Raw genomic sequence first — 19,603 nt, 5'->3', positions numbered from 1 at the left:
ACACTGAGATATTTGGAAAACAAATGAAATATAGACCATAAAGGATTATTTGATCTTGGAAAGACAGGAGTGCTTGACACATTTACTGCTATACATTTCTTTGTTTTCACAGTTATGAAATTTAAGCAGAGACCTAGATTCCTAGAATTCTTTACACAAGTTATGCTAAAATGTATGAACGATGAAAAATTTCATCTTATGGTGGAGATAACAAATCCTGTTTATGACTTCTTAAAAAGGTATTTGTAGTATATATTTTATAATATTTAAAGCTTTAAAAGATAGGTAACATTGTCATTTTAAGATATATAAAGTGGATGGAAAAGATGGTGGAGTATGCACGTAGTGTGGGGTAAACAGCCACTTAGGAGACAGTAAGGATTTATGTCTGTGTGTGTAAATAGATAAATAACTAAACATTTTCTTCCAACAACTGGTCTTCCCTTTCACCATTATGCATTGATCTGTCTCTCATTTTAGTAAAAAGAAGCATCAATAACATGAGGTCTATTTAAAACATGGCAGCAAAAGGGAAACAATCTCAGAAAAACATGTAGAAAAACATTCTTCCTAAAACAGGCACTTCATTTATTAGAAAAAAAAGCTTGGAATTTATGTGCTTCATATTTTCAAGTGATAAAGGAGGAAATTGCTTTCATTAAATTTCACAGGTTACGGTATTCAGAGAATTAGTCAGAAAGTTCTATTAAATTAAAAAAAAATCAGAGCTGAAATTAGAAGTTTGGAAGCTACAAATAACATTGTTAATACCAAAGAGAATCAGAAGACACTTGGTGTATGGTGAAATTTGGAGGGCTGATTGTGGGGGTCCAACCTAAGAATAGTAGATATTTTGAAAGAGGAAAACAGAGTAAGTGGCTTAGAATCATTGACCAGTGGTGTAACAAAAGACTCAAGGTTGGAGATTGAGCAGTGTGACTAAATTCATAATGATTTCAATTTTCAAGTCTGAGCAGATGTTTTAGGATGTTCTTCTCCAACTCAGGGAATATAGAGGAGGAACAGATGCAAAACTTTGATTTCTACCTGGATAGTAATACCTATTTTCTTTTTATGTTCATATGCTTAACATAGTTTTGCACAAAAGAGATTTTCTGCAACAGAAAAATGTGCAGCTGTGTTTTCTTCCAATTTTATGGTTTCATGATTTATATTTAATCTTTTAATCCATGTGGAATTTATTTTGGTGTGGGGATTTAGATTAAACTTCAGGTTCTCCACCCCCCACCCCCACCCCAGCTTATGAATTGTACCAGTAATATTTTAGAGAATAATTCAGGGCATCAGCGTGGCTCAGTCAGTTGAGCATTTGACCATTGATTTCAGTCTGACTCTTGATTTCAGCTCAGGTCATGATCCCGGGATCGTGGGATTGAGCCCCATGTTGGGGGCTCTTCGCTGAGTGTGGAGCCTAATAAGATTCTCTCTCTTTCTCTGTCCCTTTCCCCCACTTATGTGTGCTCTCTCTCTCTCTCTCAAAAATAAAAAAAAATAAAAAGGAAACTCTTTCAAAAAGAAAAAAGAATAATCTCTGTGTTACTTATTTTTAATTCTACCTTTTCACATTCAAAGTGGGTGATTCTATCAATCATGCTTATAAATGACAATGGAAAAGTATTTCATAAATGTTCATGTTCTTTTTTTTTTAATGTTATCTATTTATTTTGAGAGAGAAAGAGAAAGTGAACATGAGTGGGGAGGGGCAGAGAGAGAGTGAGAGGGAGAATTCTAAGCAGGCTCTAAGCTGCCAGCACAGAGCCCAAAATGGGCAGATCCCACGACCATAAGATCAAGTCATGACCTGAGCCAAAATCAAGAGTCCAACACTTAATCAACTGAGCCACTCAGGCCCCCATGAATTTTCATGTTCTATATTAAAAAAAAAAAAATCAATGTATATGGAAGTAACTGCTGAGAAGACAAGATTGATTTGACAGAAATATAATAATATTGAGAGAGTTGAACATGCTACTTTAGAAAGAAATAAAAAGAACACAGAACATGCATATAATTAGTAAGATTAATTTAACATATATAGCCAATCGAGACTAAACACCTTTTAAAGCACTCATTAATTTTTTAAAAAGTAATATTTTTTAATAAGTAATTTTTTTAAAAAGTAATATTTAAAAAGTAATATTTAAGTTGCAGAATAAGGCTCAATAGGTAACCTAGAGTAAAATTTGTAAAGACCACATAGTTTTACAGTATAATAAAACTGAAAAATTTTAACATTAATTATTCTTAAGAAAGAGAGAGAGAGACAGAGTGCGAATGGGGGAGGGGCAAAGAGAGAGGGAGACACAGAATCTGAAGCAGGCTCCAGGCTCTGAGCTGACAGCACAGAGCCTGATGTGGGACTCGAACTCACGAGCTGTAAGATCATGACCTGAGCCCAAGTTGGACGCTTAAACAGACTGAGCCACCCAGGTGCCCCTAAAACTGAAATTTTATAAAAAAATACTGGCATATGTAATTATTGGATCAAAAAAGAAATCTAACTGAAAGTATACTTTTGAAAGTTAATGATAATGAGAAACCCTAACATGAAAAGTACTCAAAATAGAGAAATTTTTAGCTTTAGAAGCCTCTATTACTAAAAATTAAAAATAAAATCAAATGAACTTTCATTGAACTCAAGCAATTAGAAAAATGAAATAAATCTAAGAAAGCAAAAAAAAGAAAATAAAAATAAAAGTTGAAATTAAATAATGGTTTCAAAATCATTTAATTGGTAACTACTAGAACTAGTTCTTTGGAGATAAGAATAAATTAGGCAAATTTCCAGCCACCGTAATAAGAGAAAGTGAAATACAAGTAATCCACAGAGGTAATAATCATACATTTGGAAGCAGTTAAACAACGATTAGATAATAGCATATACAATTTAATATGAATAAATTAGAAATTTCTAATTGAAAATGATGATAATCTGGAATTTTTTAAATAAGAATTGATTGAAATCGTAAAAAATTGAATAGTTCAGATTTTTTTAGGCTACTTCTTTCATATTTTAAAGGAACAGATAATTTTTACTTTACATAAAGCTATTTCAGCACATGGGTTTAAAGTTTCCTACTAAATTTATCACACCAGTCTCTGATAGCAGCTTTATAAAAAGAATTTTAAAAATAGTCAATTCTAAATCAGTAGTATATAGAAACAAAAATTCATAAAGTACTAGCTTATAAATTCAGCATTGAAAATGTAGATCTTATTCTCAATATAAATATAGTAGGAAATCTGCAAATGTAATTATTATTGGTAGTCAAAGGAACCTTTAGCATACGCTAGAAAGTCATGTGGTGAAATTCAACAACCATTCCTGGCAAATTAGGTGTAGAAGAATATTTTTTGTTCAAATTAGCTTTTTAACAAGGAAACTTATTCCTTCTATCATTTAACATTGTTGTGAAAGTTCTTGCCAAAGCATTAAATAAGAAATAGAATTTAAGATTAGAATTCATGTGATTATCACAAAATAGGGTCTCCAAAATTCTTGTCAAATGAATTCTTCAGTGAAGTACTCTGAAAAGGAGATAAAGTGATTGCTATTTGCAAATAATTATTTTTTAAAACTTAAGCTAATTAACCAGTAACTATCAGAACTAATTAGAGAATTCCATAGGATAGCTAGATGCAAAGCCAATAGCTCTCCTATATCAACTAGACAGTATAATGGAAAAATGATCCCATTTCTATGAAGCACGGGATTAAATTTATCAGGATTTGTGAGGAGACTTAGACTAATAAAAGAAGATCAAACATTTTCACTAAGGGATATTTTTAAAAATGACTTGAATAAATGGAGAGACAGAGTACATTACTTGATGGACAGATGGACTACTTTAATTTCTATTATCTTCAAATTAATTTATTGGTTTAATGTAATTCTAATAAAATTCATTTTATGGAATGACCTAGAATAATGAAATATATTTGAAAAATAAAAAAGAGCAAAAGAGAGATTTGTATTATCAGATAAAGTATAACAGAGTTCTGTTTTTGAAATTATAGGCAGATAGGCATTGGGATTCAATGTTTTTAGTCAGAAACAGGTGTTGATACAAGTAATTAAAATAATGAATAAGCCATGAAATCAAAGATCAATAACACTACGTAAAAATTTAAAAATCCCATTTTTCATAACATACCATAAACAAAATAAAAAGCTAGGAGGAAGCATTCTTTGAAGAGGTCAGGAAGTGGGAGGAGTTTAATTGATTCAGTGGGTGAGAATTCTGCAGAGCATGAAGGCGAATGTTGAGAAAATTGGAAGATGACAAGTGTATATCCATGACCTTCTCTCCTTCCTGTATCTTTCTGCAGTAACAGAAACCAGGTCAAGCATTCTGGAGGGTGGGTGAGGCAGGGGATAGAGAAGAGACCAACCTGCTTGGAAAATAGCAGGCAACCAGTCTCCAGATGCAAGTTGCACAGGGTGGTTCCCCAAGTTCCCAGTGGTCACTGGTCACTGGTCACTGTCTCCTAGTTGATGGAGACAAAACATTTGCCAATTGAATGCCAACTAACTGGGGGACTCTTGGAACTGCTGCAGCTGGGCTGGAGTCCCAACCAACCATAGGATCCAGGATCATCATTAAAATTGAAATAAGTGGCCAACAGCCATTGGGACCAAGGTGAATTTGAAACCCCAACTCCTGTAACTAGTTATCCAGACTCACCCAGTCATTTCATTAGCCTTCCATTTCATTAGCCTTACATTTTATTCAATTTAAGTTTTTGGATCTCATTTATCATGTGATAGCAGGGTTTTGCTGGAATTAGCAAATACCTACCCAAAGAAATATAAATTTTAGAAAAAATGGAAATTTCAGGGACAGTAGATGATAAGTATCAATAGAAGGAGGGATAATGAGACTTCACAGTGCTGGAAGGGCCTGGATTACCTTAGGGGCCCATGGCAGATTGAAAAAATGAGGTTAAGAACTTCTACAAGTCATTGGAGGAGGGGATAAGTTTTCATAGTCACATAAAATGCTTAGCACCTGTTGGTATTCAGAACATGATAACAGCTAAGAGCCTTGACATGATGGAACCAAAGAGACTGAAATCTGTTGGTAGCAAGATAGCTTGTCCAGGGAAACTCTTATGTAGTTATCTTTCCAGTTTTAAAGGGATGTGTTCATGTTGTTTTATTTTCAGTTCAATTCTGTTTCTTCTATGTCATACATCAGCTCTCATCACATGTTATGGTATGAATTACATTTTGCTCTTTCGAGAGGGCAGTTATTCATTGATGATCAGGAATATCACAGTCTAATTTATGCATGAGACACAAACAGTTTTGGACATTCTTCTCATACGATTTCAGTGACAACATTCATTAAAGATTTATTGCTTTGGGATAATTTTGTAAATTCTTACAGATCCTTTTAACTGACTTTTTATTTTTGTATTAGGAGGAATGAATCCCTACTTGGAATTAAAAGAACAAAATATAAAGACAATATTTTGTGTAAAAAGACAGGCAAACCTTTGAAGAAGTTCAAAGCTGCAGTAATGGAGATTGGAAGAGTAAGAGTTTTGAATTTTAAGTTAATGAAATTAAGAGATTCATGTATCTAGAAATGATTGGCTGCATTGTATTTATTATAATATGAAATAGGGGTGCGTGGGTAGCTCAATTGGTTAAGTGCCTGATTCTTATTTTGGCTTAGATTGTGATCTCATCCTCATGAGATCAAGCCCTGCATTGGGCTCCATGCTGGGTATAGAGCCTACTTAAGATTCTTTCTCTCTCCCTTTTCCTCTGTTCCTCCCCTGCTCTCTCTTTCTTAAGAGGAAAAAAAAAAGAAACAGAAGGAAATACCAATAAACAATATTATTATTATATAATACATTATAATTCTTAAGTTACCATGTGGATATTTAAAAAAAATTTTTTATGCTTATTTATTTTTGACAGAGAGAGAGAGAGAGAGACAGAGCATGAGAGGGGGAGGGGCAGAGAGAGAGGGAGACACAGAAGCTGAAGGAGGCTCCAGGCTCTGAGCTGGCAGCACAGAGCCCGACACGGGGCTCGAACTCACAGACTGCGAGATCATGACCTGAGCCAAAGTCGGATGCTCAACCGACTGAGCCACCCAGGCACCCCCCATGTGGATATTTTTAAAAATTTTTAATGTTTCTTATTTTTGAGAGAGAGACAGAATGTGAGCAGGAGAGGGGCAGAGAGAGGGAGACACAGAATCCAAAGCAGGCTCCAGGCTCTGAGCTGTCAGTACAGAGTCCGACATGGGGCTCGAACTCATAAGCTGTGAGATCATGACCTGAGCTGAAGTTGGACAGTTAACCAACTGAGCCAGCTAGGCTCCTCTCCATGTGGGTATTTTTATAGTCATATATTGTTTTGTTTCTTTTGATAGTAATTTTAATTGAAAGTTATAAAGATATCACTGTATTTCATTGTCAAGAGATAAACATTAGAGTATGAATAAATTATAATATTGTGTTCATAGTTTAGATTTAATTTGTAACATTTTTGTTATCTCCTTTATTAAGACTATAGAAATGATGCCAAGAAAAAGAAGTAAAAGAAAGGAAACTCTAAGAGAATTTTTTTCTAAAAATCCATCTATTGCTGAAATGATGGAACATGAAAGGTAGTAATTGATTAATTAATTCCATAAATGTTTACTATGTGGTTGGCATTATTTTGGGCATTGGGGATACACTGGTAGACTAGATAGATAAGATCACGGCCCTTGGGGAACTTACATATTAATGATAGGAACACACTAAATAAGTGAACACACAAATAAACAAGACAATTTAACATTCTGATAAGTTTTATAAAATAAATGAACAGGATGATATGCCTAGAGTAACTGGCCTTGGGTGGAGGTAGTAGTTTAGGTAGGGTGGTCAAGAACCTGATTGGTAAATTACTTTTAATTATTAGTGGGCTTGATGTTCTTGTTCATAAAACTGAAACCATAAAACTTATCATGATGAAATGTTTATCATCTATTTTTATGAGTATGAATTTATGATTCTTATATATTCTTTATATATCGTACCGTCATTATATATATAAAATGTCCTTCTTTATTTAGTAATTTGGATCTTAAGAGCAACATATGCATAATAGAACCACTCTCACTTTGTTTTTGTTGGTATTTGCCTACTATCTGTTTGACTGTTCCTTTATTTTCTTTATTTAAATTATGACATTTTTGGGGCACCTGGGAGGCTCGGTCGGTTGAGTGTCCAACTTCGGCTCAGGTCATGATCTCACGGCTTGTGAGTTCGAGCCCCATGTCGGTCTCTGTGCTGACAGCTCAGAGCCTGGAGCCTTTTCGGATTCTGTGTCTTTCTCTCTCTCTCTGCCCCTCCCCCACTCACATTCTGTCTCTGTCTCTCAAAAATATATGAACATTAAAGAAAAATTTAAATTATGACATTTTTAATGCTATAAATGCTTACATTAAGAAAAAAAGTGCAAGGAAACAACTTAACATTATACCACAAGGAACTAAAAAAAGAAGAAACTTTACTGAAATTTAGTAGAGGAAAGAAATAACAAAGAAAAGTCATAAATAAATAAAATAGAGACCAGAATAACAATAACATAATGTTGAAAGTAATGACCAGTTTTTCCAAACAATAAACAAAATTGGCAATGCTTTAACTGCATTAACTAAGAAAAAAAAAAGACTCAAAAACCAAAATGAGAAATGGAAGAGAAAACAATAGAACAAATAACTACAAAAAATGCATAGTGTGATAACAGATTACTATAAGCAATTGTATACTAACAAATCAGATAACTTGGAAAAAAACCCGATAATTCCTAAAAAAAAAAACAAGTTACCAAAACTCTGAATCATGAATCTTGAATCTAAGAAGTAAGAAATATTCTTAGCCCAACAACAAGAATGAAAATTGAATTAAGAATAAAAAATATCCCGGAACAGAAAAGCCCAATACTACTTGGTTTCATTGCCTAGTTCTACCAAACATTAAAAAAAAAATAAGTAATGACAATCTTTATCAAAATCTTACAAATAATGGAATAGGAGGAACACATTCAAAATCATTCCATGAGGCCAGTACTACCCTAATACCAAAGCAGGGTAAAAACAAAAAAAGAACAAAAAAGTCTAGCTTGTCTGATACAAGTATCGCTACTTCGACTTTCTTTTGATATCCATTTTCATGATAAATGTTTCTCCGCCTTCACTTTTAATCTGCAGGTGTCTTTAGGTCTAAAGTGAGTGTCTTATAGGCAGCATATAGATGGGTCTTTAGTCCATTTACAATCAAAGTAATTATTGATAGGTATGTATTTAGTGCCATTTTATTACTTGTTTTGTTATTGTCTCTGGAGATTTTCTGTTTCCTTTTTCGTCTTTGTCACTTTTGGTCTTTCTTTCCCTCTCAGAGAGTCCCCTTTAATATTTCTTACAGGGCTGGTTTAGTGGTCATGAACTCCTTTAGTTTTTGTTTGTCTTGGAAACTCTTTATTTCTCCTTCTATTCTGAATGATAGCTTTGCTGGATAGAGTATTCTTGGCTGCAGAGTTTTCCCGCTTGGCACTTTAAATATATCATGCCACTCCCTTCTGACTTGCCAACTTTCTGTTGAGAAATCTCCAGCTAGCCTTAGGGGTTTTCCCTTGTAAGTTAAGGACTTCTTTTATCCTGCTGCTTTTAAGATTTTTTTCTTTATCACTATATTTTTGCAAATGTAATTGTAATATGTCTTGGTGTTGGACTGCTTTTGTTGATTTCAATGGGAGTTATCTGTGCCTCCTGGATCTGGATGTCTCTTCCTTCTTCAGATTAGGAAGTTTTCTGTTATTTCTTAGAATAATTTTCTGCCTGCCTTTCTCTTTCATCTTCTTCTGAGACTCCTATAATATGAATGTTATTACATTTTATGGAGTCACTGAGTTCCCTAAATCTATTCTCATGTTGCATAGTTCTTTCTCTCTTTGTTCAACTTCATTATTTTCCATTATTTTATATTGTAGGGCACTAATTCATTCCTCTGCTTTTCCAACCTGCTGTTCCTTGTGTCAAACTTGTTTCCAATCTCGTTTATTGTATTCTTCATCTCTCACTGATTCTGTTTTAACTCTTATCTCTGTGAAGAGTCTCACTGATGATTTCTTTTCTGAAGCCCAGTGAGTATCCTTAATGACTGTTGCTCGAAACTCTCCATCAGGCAGTGGTAATATCATAGCCAATGATGTTTATCTAAGATGCAATTATTGCTAATTGAAAAGTTTCCCAATACCCCACTAACATGACCTGAAAGATGACATATTTTAGATGAGCATAGAAAATAACAAATATATATATATTTATTATATATATATATAGTATATATATATATAAAATATAACAAAAAACATGTACAGTTTTTTATATGCAGTTTAAAATATAAAACTTTGAAACACAGTTGAAAGTCTCATGCATCCTTTTTGGAATGCATTTTTGTCCCTTGTAAAAACCAGAAGTAATACTAACCAAAATTGTCATTTATCATGCTTATCACAAGTGACTTAATACTTCAATTGAATGTTTTTTTAAAATGTTTATTCATTTTTGAAAGACAGAGAGAGACAGAGTATAAGCAGGGGTGGGGCAAAGAGAGAGGGGGGACACAGTATCTGAAGCAGGCTCCAGGCTGTCAGCACAGAACTCACAAACTGCAAGATCATGACCTGAGCCAAAGTCAGACGCTTAACCAACTGAGCTACCCAGGCACCCCATTTTGTACTTCAATTGAATACGTATATACTCCTAAATAATGTGTAGTACTATTTACAATTTGCTTTGCCATTTTGCTCCTTTCCCTCAATACTACACTTTTGAGATTTTTAACGTTGATTATATATGTCTAGTTACTCATTTTACTACTATAGAGTATTCCATTGCATGAATAAATAAAAATTCATTTATTTAGTATCCTGTAAATGGATATTTAAATTGTTTCCCAAGTTTTCCCTGATGTAAACAGTAGTGCAAAGGTCATTCTTGTACAAAGCTCTTGTATGCAAATGTTGAGAGTTTCTGGGGTAAATACATAGGAGTACAGTTCCCAAGATATGAACATCTTTCACATTACTAGATATTGCTAAGTTGCTCTTAAATTTTCATGAGTGGGGGGGCGCCTGGGTGGCGCAGTTGGTTAAGCGTCCGACTTCAGCCAGGTCACGATCTCGCGGTCCATGAGTTCGAGCCCCGCATCAGTGTCTCGGCTGATGGCTCAGAGCCTGGAGCCTGTTTCCCATTCTGTGTCTCCCTCTCTCTCTGCCCCTCCCCCGTTCATGCTCTGTTTCTCTCTATCCCAAAAATAAATAAACGTTGAAGAAAAAAATTAAAAAAAAAATTTTTCATCAGTGGTGTGTCAGGTTTCCAGTATTCAATGTCTTTACCAACAGTTGGTGTTATTATCACATTTTCAAATTTTTGTGGATTGTTGAATTGTGAAAATGTATCTCATTGTTATTTTCATTTTAATTTCTTTGTTTACTAATGAGATTAGGAGTCTTTTCATGTTTTAATTAGATCCTGGGGTTTTTCTGTTCTCAAGGCTGCTTGTTTAGATCCTTTGTACATTTAAAAACTTGTTGTTTTCTCATTTATTTTTAGAAATTTGGATACTAATGCTTTTCTCAGTTTTTGGCTTATCTATTTACATGTTAAAAGTTTTCTTTTTTCTTATTTTAAAATGTTTATTTATTTATTGAAACAGAGAAAGAGAGACAGAGACTATGAGTGTGAGCTGGGGAGGGGCAGAGAAAGTGAGTAAGAGAGAATTGCAGGCTTTGTGCACATCAGTGCAGAGCTTGATGTGGGGCTTGCTCTCACAAACTGTGAGATCATGACCTGAGCTGAAATCAAGAGTTGGATGCTTAACAGACTGACCCACCAGGCATCCTAAAAGTTTTCTTTTTTAAATCAAAAGTTATAATTGTTGATGGAGTCAAATGTGTCAACATTTCTCTTTATTGTTTTTGAACAAGGTAGTAAAGGTATTTTCACTGTGAATTTAAATTTTAGATTTTCACATTTAGAAGTTTCATCTAACTGTAATTTATTTTTGTGAATCGTGAAAGGAAGAATCTCCTTCCCCATCTTTTGTAGTTTTGGTACAGGTACCCAAGTGTCTAGTCTCATTTATTGAGTAGTTGTTATTAGCCATTTATTGAATAGTCTATTCTGCCATCACTGTCACTTTTGTCATTTAGCAAGTTTTCATATATGTAGTTTTGAGCTCTCTTTTCTATCCTTTAGTCTGTTTATCTATTCATGGGCCAATATCACAATATTGAAGAAGTCTTGGATATTCTTCCACAGAGTAGTTTGGAATAATTTGTCAAGTAATACAAAAAACTCATGATATTGATAGAGATAGGTTTGAATATATAGATGGGTTTGGGAATTTTTTTTCTCCCAATATTGATTTTTTCTATTAGTATACAGACCACATACCTAGGTCTTATTTAATATATTTCAGTAAATTTTTATGATATTTTCCATAATGACGCCATACATCTTTCATTAGCTATGTCAGATAAATGCTTTTTGGTATTAGTGTAAACAGTGTTTTAAAATTACATTTCTGAATGCTTTTATTCTTTTGTATAGGAATATAATTTGATTTGTAAACAACTGTCTTCAATACTACTTGATAATTTATTCATAGATGTAGGCTTTCTGTGTGGACAATCATGTTGTGAACAAATAAAGTTTTACTTATATATAGATGACAAATAAACACATAAAAAGATGATCAATATCATTAGCCATTAGAGAAACACAAATTAAAGCCACAGATATCATTAAAACCTATTTTAATGGCAAAAATAAAAAACAGTGATAACACTAAATACTGGCAATCATGAGGAAAACCTAAGTCATTAATACACTGCTGGTGGGAGTGTAAAAAGATTCAGCCACTCTGGAAAACACTATGGGATTTCTTATAAAGCTAAACATATGTTTACCATACAACCTCAGGCCTCATCAAAATTTAAAACTTTTGCTTAGTAAAAGACTATGAAAAGGATGAAAGGACAGGCTATACACTTGGGATGAAGTATTTGCAAAGCTCGTCTCCAAGAAAGACCTTATATCTGGAATATATAAAGACCTCCCAAAATTCAAAAGAATAATAAAAATAAACAGTCCAATTAGAAAATGATCAAAAGACACTTAAAAATAAAATCTTAAAAAAAGAAAAGAAAATGAGCAAAAGACCTGAACCAACATTTCACTACGAGTACATACAGATGTGGAATGCCTACCTCATTTAATTTTGGTAGTATTTTGGCAGAAATTGACAACTTCATTCTAAATTTAGGAGAAAAAAAGGTCACGGATAACCAACAACTGGAAAATGCTTATTTTTTAGAGGATTTTTTAAAAAAGCATTTATTTTTTAAAGCACATATAGAACATTTACAGTATTGGCTATAAGGCAAGTCTCAATAAATTTCAAACATTGTACTCATACAAACCACATTACTATAATCAGACACATTAGAGACCAATTTTTGAAAAGATAGAGTAAAAATGATTCTATACATTTAAAAAACTTAAATAGGCATTTAGAAGTAAACCATGTTGGAAATTTGGTAGGGATTGCTTTGAATCAGAAAGCATGATCATTGAAGACTAACACATTTCCTTCTAATCACTATTTTAGCTGTATCTTCCAATTTTTAGTATATGGTAGTGTTTTTATTCTCATTTAGTTCTATATAGTTTAAAATTATCCTTATAATTTTTATTTTCTGTGAAAATAGAAAGTGTCTTGCACATCTTTGCTTTGGTTAATTCCTAGGTATTTTTTTAAGTTACTAGAAATATCTTTTTAGAATTTCATTTTTAATTGTTTGTTGCTGATATGTAGAAATAGAATTTTTTTTTTAATATATTGACTTTGTCTTCCATGGGCTTAATAAATTTGCTGATTAATTGTAATACTTTATCCATAGTTTATTTTGGGTTTCATAAATATATAATCATACTGTCTATGATTGCCAACTGTTTTATTCCTTTATTTTCAATCCTTACACTCTCCCTGCCCCCACTGCCTTTTTCTTGCTTATTGTTCTCACTAAGCCTGCTATTTCAATGCTGAAAGAAATGGTATTAGTGGGCATCTTTGTCTGATTCTGTTTCAGAGTAAAAGCTTTCAAGCTTTCAACATTTTGTTATTAAGAATGGTATTTGTGGTAGGTTTATTTTTTGTGAATACCCTTTATCAAATTAACATCATTATTTATTTTGAGTCTCAAATTGTTCCAAATTTGGCCAGCAGGAGCCCTTTCAGCCTGGCTCCTTAATCTTTTTGACGTGTCCCCATCATGCTTTTGAGCTTCCTCTGATTTACCACAAGATGTTCATCTTGTACTTTCCTGCCCCGGTCCTGGAACCAGTTGATTCCTTTTAGTGGCTCCTGATGTATCTGTGCTTCTAGGCCCTTTCAGCAGAAAGAACTGGGAAATATATATGTCCACCTAACTAGACCTATGTATCTGTCTAAAACTATAAATTCACACTGATAGGTCCAGTTTCAGTTCCACGCTACAGGATATTTTCCAGTGTTTTCTCTTTTCCTAATTGTAACTCTTTTTTATAATGGTATGAATCCTGAATCCTATGTCCACTGGTGTCAGTGTATTAACTCATTTGCTAAAGCTCGAATACACAGCTGACAGTGTCTGGATTCTCTAATGTTTTCCTATTTCGGGTTTCCATCGCCTTCCTCTTATGGTTCCATGTCACTGAGTGTTTATTTATGCTGACTGTCCTTCCTGAGCTTCCTCTCTGGCTGCTGGGTCTGCTCATATCTGTGGCTCATAGAGACAGAGCTGGTTGTGGAGTGCCCTTAATGTTAGGAACTGCTCACGTGGTGAAAGAAGAAGCATGCTGTACCCTCTGGGCTGGCTCTGCCTCTCTTCCAGGCCATTGGAGTGTGTTCTTGCCTTGACAAGATACATAGAGAAAGACTCCCCTCTTCTCTTGCTGGACTCTCTCACCCTCAGTGCAGGGAAGATGCAGCCAGTCCTGTCAAACTCTCCTAGACATTTTGAGGAGACTTGATTTCCTCATACAGGAACAAGATTGATTTTTATTTTGGAAATTAGAGTTTTATTTTCAAGGTAGAGTTATTTAAAACATTCCCATTTGTTTGGAAACCAAATAATATCACTAAGACATCCGAACAACACAAGAAGCTCAAAAAAAAAAAAAACACCCTTAGATTAAAAGGAAATCATTAACAAAATACAAAATATTTAGCACTGAATGATAATGTAAATACTACCTGTTAAAAGATTGTTTTCTTCCTTCCTTTCTCCATGAAAATGTCTGTGTCTCTGGTGCAGCAACATATCTACCTACCTTCCTTCCTTCCATACAGCTTCTTTTTTTTTTCATGTGTGTGTGCATGTGTGTGTGTTGTGTCAGATTCAGGCACAACATCTATTAAACTGAACAAGACACTTTCACTTACCAACTGAGAATTTTTTCCCTTTCTTCAGTATAAATCAGATAGAATCCACTGATCAATGGGGCAGCAATGTTGTCAACATTAAAAAAAAAAAGAGGGGCGCCTGGGTGGCTCAGTTGGTTAGACGTCCGACTTGGGTCATGATATACAGCTTGCGAGTTCGAGCCCCGTGTTGGACTGTGTGCTGACAGCTTGGAGCCTGAAGCTTGCTTCAGATTCTGGGTCTCCCTCTTTCTCTGCTCCCACCCCACTTGCTCTCTCTCTCTCTCTCTCTCTCTCTCAAAAATGAATAAACATTAAAATATATTTAATTTTATTTTTTAATTTTTAAAAATTTACATCCAAATTAGTTAGCATATAGTGCAACAGTGATTTCAGGAGTAGATTCCTTAGTCCCCCTTACCCATTTAGCCCATCCCCCCTCCCACCACCCCTCCAGTAACCCTGTTTGTTCTCCATATTTATGAATCTCTTCTGTTTTGTCCCCTCCCTGTTTTTATATTACTTTTGTTTCCCTTTGTTGAACCCTTATGTTCAGATAGAGAAGTACTTTGAAGTCATGCCATATAAACAATTATGCAACTATAAAAAGAGTGGGACTACTTTGAGATTTTGATGGGAATAATTTTAAAAAATTGAATATATGTTATGCTTACGATATGAACTCTTAGCTACATTTTGAAATATTAGTTTTTTCCAGAGCATATTGAATATGGATTTATGAAGTCATTTTGTTTATAGTTGATTGACATTTTATTTCTGCTGTAGTCTAGTTGTGGAAAAAATTTTGCTCCATTTTTTTTTTCCTTAAGGAACAATACAGAGATTTTCTTGTTTAATATTGAAGTTAGGGGATGAATATGAACATTGTCTTATAATTTAATTGTCTAATCTCAGTAGCCTTTCAGTTATGGAAAAGAAAAGCCATTTGGTTTGAGCTTAGGACATCGGCATCAGAAAGAATGGAAGGCAATATGTAGTGTCTTCATCCTTCTTGTTTATCTTTGTGCTGCCCTATTTCACATTATTAGCTCTAAGGAAATGATGGCTAAGCCAGAAAAATTTGCATAAGGGCAATCAAATGACTTCTTGATGCATTTTGTACAAATTGGAATCATTCTTTGTTATTTCTTATCTGTAAGTTTGTGTAATTTCAAAATATGTTTCTCCCTTGGCAGAAATAAGAGAACTGATGTTAGAAAACTTGCCTATCGATCCCTGGTGGAGAACTTGAATCCTATAATATTAAATTTTGTGAAAAGGAAGAGGTTCCATCAACTATTTCTTGAGGAGATGCCCTGGAGAGCTCAGATGAACCTGTATCTGGCAAGTGCACACTTCTCCCTGCTTTTAACGAAACTAGCGGAACGAACGAAGATGAAATTTGGCACTTCACACACAGTGGTCAGGTATAGAATGATATCAGTGAATGAAACTCCTTTAATCTTATGAACATGAATTTTATTTGTATGTTCAGGACTCCGATGTAGATAATACTTTACAGAGGTTGACAGAGTGCTTCTCTCTTTACTGATCATTGGTATATTACTTAATTTATGTCTCAGGATCTTTCCTAAACAAGTTCTGGATATAAGCACTTGGGAAGTACTAATCTGCCTGTAGCTTGTATATATTTGTCAGTATAGCTTTCAGTAAAGGAGAAAGCATAATTTCAAGAGAAATTTAATATTAAGTGTATAACTGTAGCTATTAGTAGGTGTTATTAGGCGAATCTCTGTTTCATTTTGAAGTGTATTTTAAGCCTCTATAAGCACAGACAGTATTTTCTCATAAATGTAAACTTCCTATTATTAATTCAAGATGCTGTTGAGTTCTTGAGTGTCTTTGGCTAATGTGTTAACAAAGATAAAAATAGAAGATACATACATAATATGTAATACTATGTCATAATTAAAAAGATGAGTAGAGTCTGTCATTCAAAAAGTACTACTAAGCACTTATTAGATTCAAAGTACTGAGACAGGTGCAATGGGCATGCAAAGATGAACAGGACACACAAGGTAGAGTCTGGTCGGGCAGCTCTCAAGTGTTAACGAATAATTATAAATAATGGTAGAAGGTGAAGTATGCACAAAGTCTTCTTTGTTCCTGGGAAAGAGGCTTTCCTCTGACCTGAAACTGACAGGAAAGGTTGCATGGAGCGGGGCCACTTGGCCTGGTTCATGATGGATAGGCAAGACAGGCAGAGAAAGAAGTATTCCAGGTAGTTGGAAGAACGTGAGTCAGAGCCCAGGTAGGAAACACAAGATGAGAACCCCAAATGGTCTGACCAGAATCTACAGCAAATTAAAGGGAGTGGTGTGAAACAATTTAAAAAATAGGTCAGTACCAGATCATAGAGGGTCTTAACTGTCTATTAAATTGGAACTTCAATTTATATACAGTGGGAGATTATTAAGGATTTTTACGCAGGGCTATGGTAAAAAATTTCTCTGGCAGCAACATACCAAATGGATTGGAAGAAGGGAAGACTGTGACAGACTGTAAAAGGGTATTTTTTAAAGTTTATTTATTTATTTTGAGAGAGAGAGAGAGAGCTAGAGCATGTGAGCCAGTGGGGGAGGGGCAGAGAGAGAGGGTATGAGTACTTCATAGCACAGCAATTAGACAATGACCAAATTTGTATCAGGGTAACTTGGTGCTAAATTCAATTTTACTAAAACCATGAAAACATACTCCGTATTTATGAATCTGTGTATTTTTGTATGTATGTATGTGTGTATGGTGGAGGATTGTTTACTGTGTAGACCTTATTTTAAAAAAATAGTATTGATCATGGACGCATTGCTTTATATAGTAAGCATCTTCATTGAGTTTTGCTTAAATCAGGTTAATTTAACATAAATTATTATTTCAGAGCCCTTAGAGTAAGTATAGATCATCATTCCCATTTTCAAGGGCCCTTTCAGGGAAATAGATATTGATGTTAAAATCCCTAAGAGCAAAGTTACATTGTATAACTTTAAAATTTAGTGGGAAACTTTTTGGCTTTGGTTAAGTGCCAGAATATGTTATGATCCAAAATTTGGGAGGATTAACTCACAAATATTTTAAAAATTAAAGTAGATTGTATTTGATGGATTCAATTCAGTTATATATATATCTATATCTATATATCTATATATATATATATATTTTTTTTTTCCTTAATGATATTTTCCTCCTGCAGTTTCCGATCATGTGATCCTAATATGTTCTCACTATATAATTCTGGAACAGTATTACCAACAGTGAAATTGACTTTAGAAAACTATAAAGCAATACTTGATTTCCTTCATACAGCTAAAAAAAGAAAGGCCAACTTACCATCAGGTAAAATAAATAAATATATTATATACTGTCAAATTGCCTCTAGGTTTTTATTCACTGATGCAACACACTCATGCGTGCACACACACACACACACACACACACACACACACACAAACACACACACCCCACAGACACACAGGGGTGCACACATCGTTTTCCAATGACCTGGGGTTTTAACTGAGTTGTGATATTTTGTAGGAGGTTCTTATTTGCTCAATTTTAAAAATTTTTCTGTATTTTTATGGATTCATGATATGTATTTGGAAATATATATGTTATGTTCTGACCTAAACCAATTTGGCTGTTCACCAAATAGAATGTTCTTTTTAAATGTTGGTAGCCTCCTATTGTTAAGATAGGTGAGGTCTTGCTATCAGGTGTTATATTTTAGGGGAAGTAAATTTCAGGACAAATTCCACCAAACATACTGATGCAAGCAGGCATGAAACACTCACATAGCTGTTTTATAGTACTGATTTTGTACTCAGGGCAGTCCACTCTTGCCTTAGGGTCTCCGACTCACACCTTCCATGACAGCTTACTCCAAGATGAGTGCAATACTATTCATCTGAATGGCAGGATCAACCAGTATTGTCATCTGCCCAGGTGACAGGAGACTCACCCTGGGAGGTGAAGAAATGCAGATGAACAGGGCTCTTGATCTGGGTGCTGCAAGTGATGACAGTATTCCTAAACAATCACCTATCCTGAATACCACTCACTTCATAAATAAAGATTTATTTCTGGTATCTTCATGCTAATACAGACCTTCTTGTATAGCTTTTTACTAATGGTATTTTAAGTATTATGTACTTATTGCTGATTAAGATACTTCATGTGCTGGGTAGCTGCCCCAGGAGTGTTGATTTATATTTGAGGTACTTGACATGCTTTCTGATTTCTTCTAGGGTATAGATGAGATTTAACTGGTATCTTCATGTTATACTATGAATATTGAGGTATTTGAAAGTAAATTCCCTCGACATAGAGTCTGAGTTTTATAAGTAGATTATAATATACAGCTCCTTGAGTTTTTATGCCTAAGACCTCCCATGGAATCAACAATAGAATATTCCACTATTGAGACTTCTTTTTTTTAAGTTTATTTATTTATTTTGAGAGAGAGAGAGAGAGAGCATGCGCGAGTAAGTGAGGGGCAGAGAGAGAATCCCAAGCAGACTCCGTGCTGTCAGCATAGAGCCTGAAGTGGGGTTTGATCTCATGAACTGTGAAATCATGACCTGAGCCCCAAATCAAGAGTTGGATGCTTAACCAGGGTACTTGGGTGGCTCAGTCAGTTAAGCATCTGACTTCAGCTCAGGTCATGATCTCGCAGTTTGTGAGTTTGATCACCACATTGGGCTCTGTGCTGACAGCTAGGAACCTGGAACCTGCTTCAGATTCTGTGTCTCTGTCTTTCTCTGCCCCTACCCTGCTCATGCTCTGTCTCTGTCTGTCTCTCTCTCTCTCAAAAATAAACATTAAAAAAAAAGTTGGATGCTTAACCGACTGAGCCACCCAGGTGTCCTGAGATTTGTTCTTTAATGCAGAGGTTTTTTTTGTTTTTTTTAATTTTTTTTTTTCAACGTTTATTTATTTTTGGGACAGAGAGAGACAGAGCATGAACGGGGGAGGGGCAGAGAGAGAGGGAAACACAGAATCGGAAACAGGCTCCAGGCTCTGAGCCATCAGCCCAGAGCCCGACGCGGGGCTCGAACTCACGGACCGCGAGATCATGACCTGGCTGAAGTCG

The 19,603-nt window shown here is 34.6% G+C and overlaps 1 protein-coding gene across 3 annotated transcripts in view; it reads left to right on the top strand.

The window, feature by feature from the left end:
- The window catches only part of CFAP54 (cilia and flagella associated protein 54), a 292,859-nt gene that overhangs the window by 123,138 nt on the left and 150,118 nt on the right, over window positions 1-19,603 (top strand). For all 3 annotated transcript variants that reach the window (XM_040491156.1, XM_040491155.1, XM_040491157.1), the window contains 5 exons: window positions 113-239; window positions 5,445-5,559; window positions 6,547-6,647; window positions 15,696-15,926; window positions 17,708-17,850. In XM_040491156.1, the coding sequence (XP_040347090.1) occupies window positions 113-239; window positions 5,445-5,559; window positions 6,547-6,647; window positions 15,696-15,926; window positions 17,708-17,850 (717 nt within the window). The remainder of the gene's footprint in view (window positions 1-112; window positions 240-5,444; window positions 5,560-6,546; window positions 6,648-15,695; window positions 15,927-17,707; window positions 17,851-19,603) is intronic.

The sequence above is a fragment of the Herpailurus yagouaroundi genome, unplaced genomic scaffold (genome assembly GCF_014898765.1).
Source record: "Herpailurus yagouaroundi ecotype Mexico unplaced genomic scaffold, PumYag 182, whole genome shotgun sequence".
NCBI classification, from domain to species: domain Eukaryota; kingdom Metazoa; phylum Chordata; class Mammalia; order Carnivora; family Felidae; genus Herpailurus; species Herpailurus yagouaroundi.
This window is presented reverse-complemented; position numbering and strand designations above follow the sequence as displayed.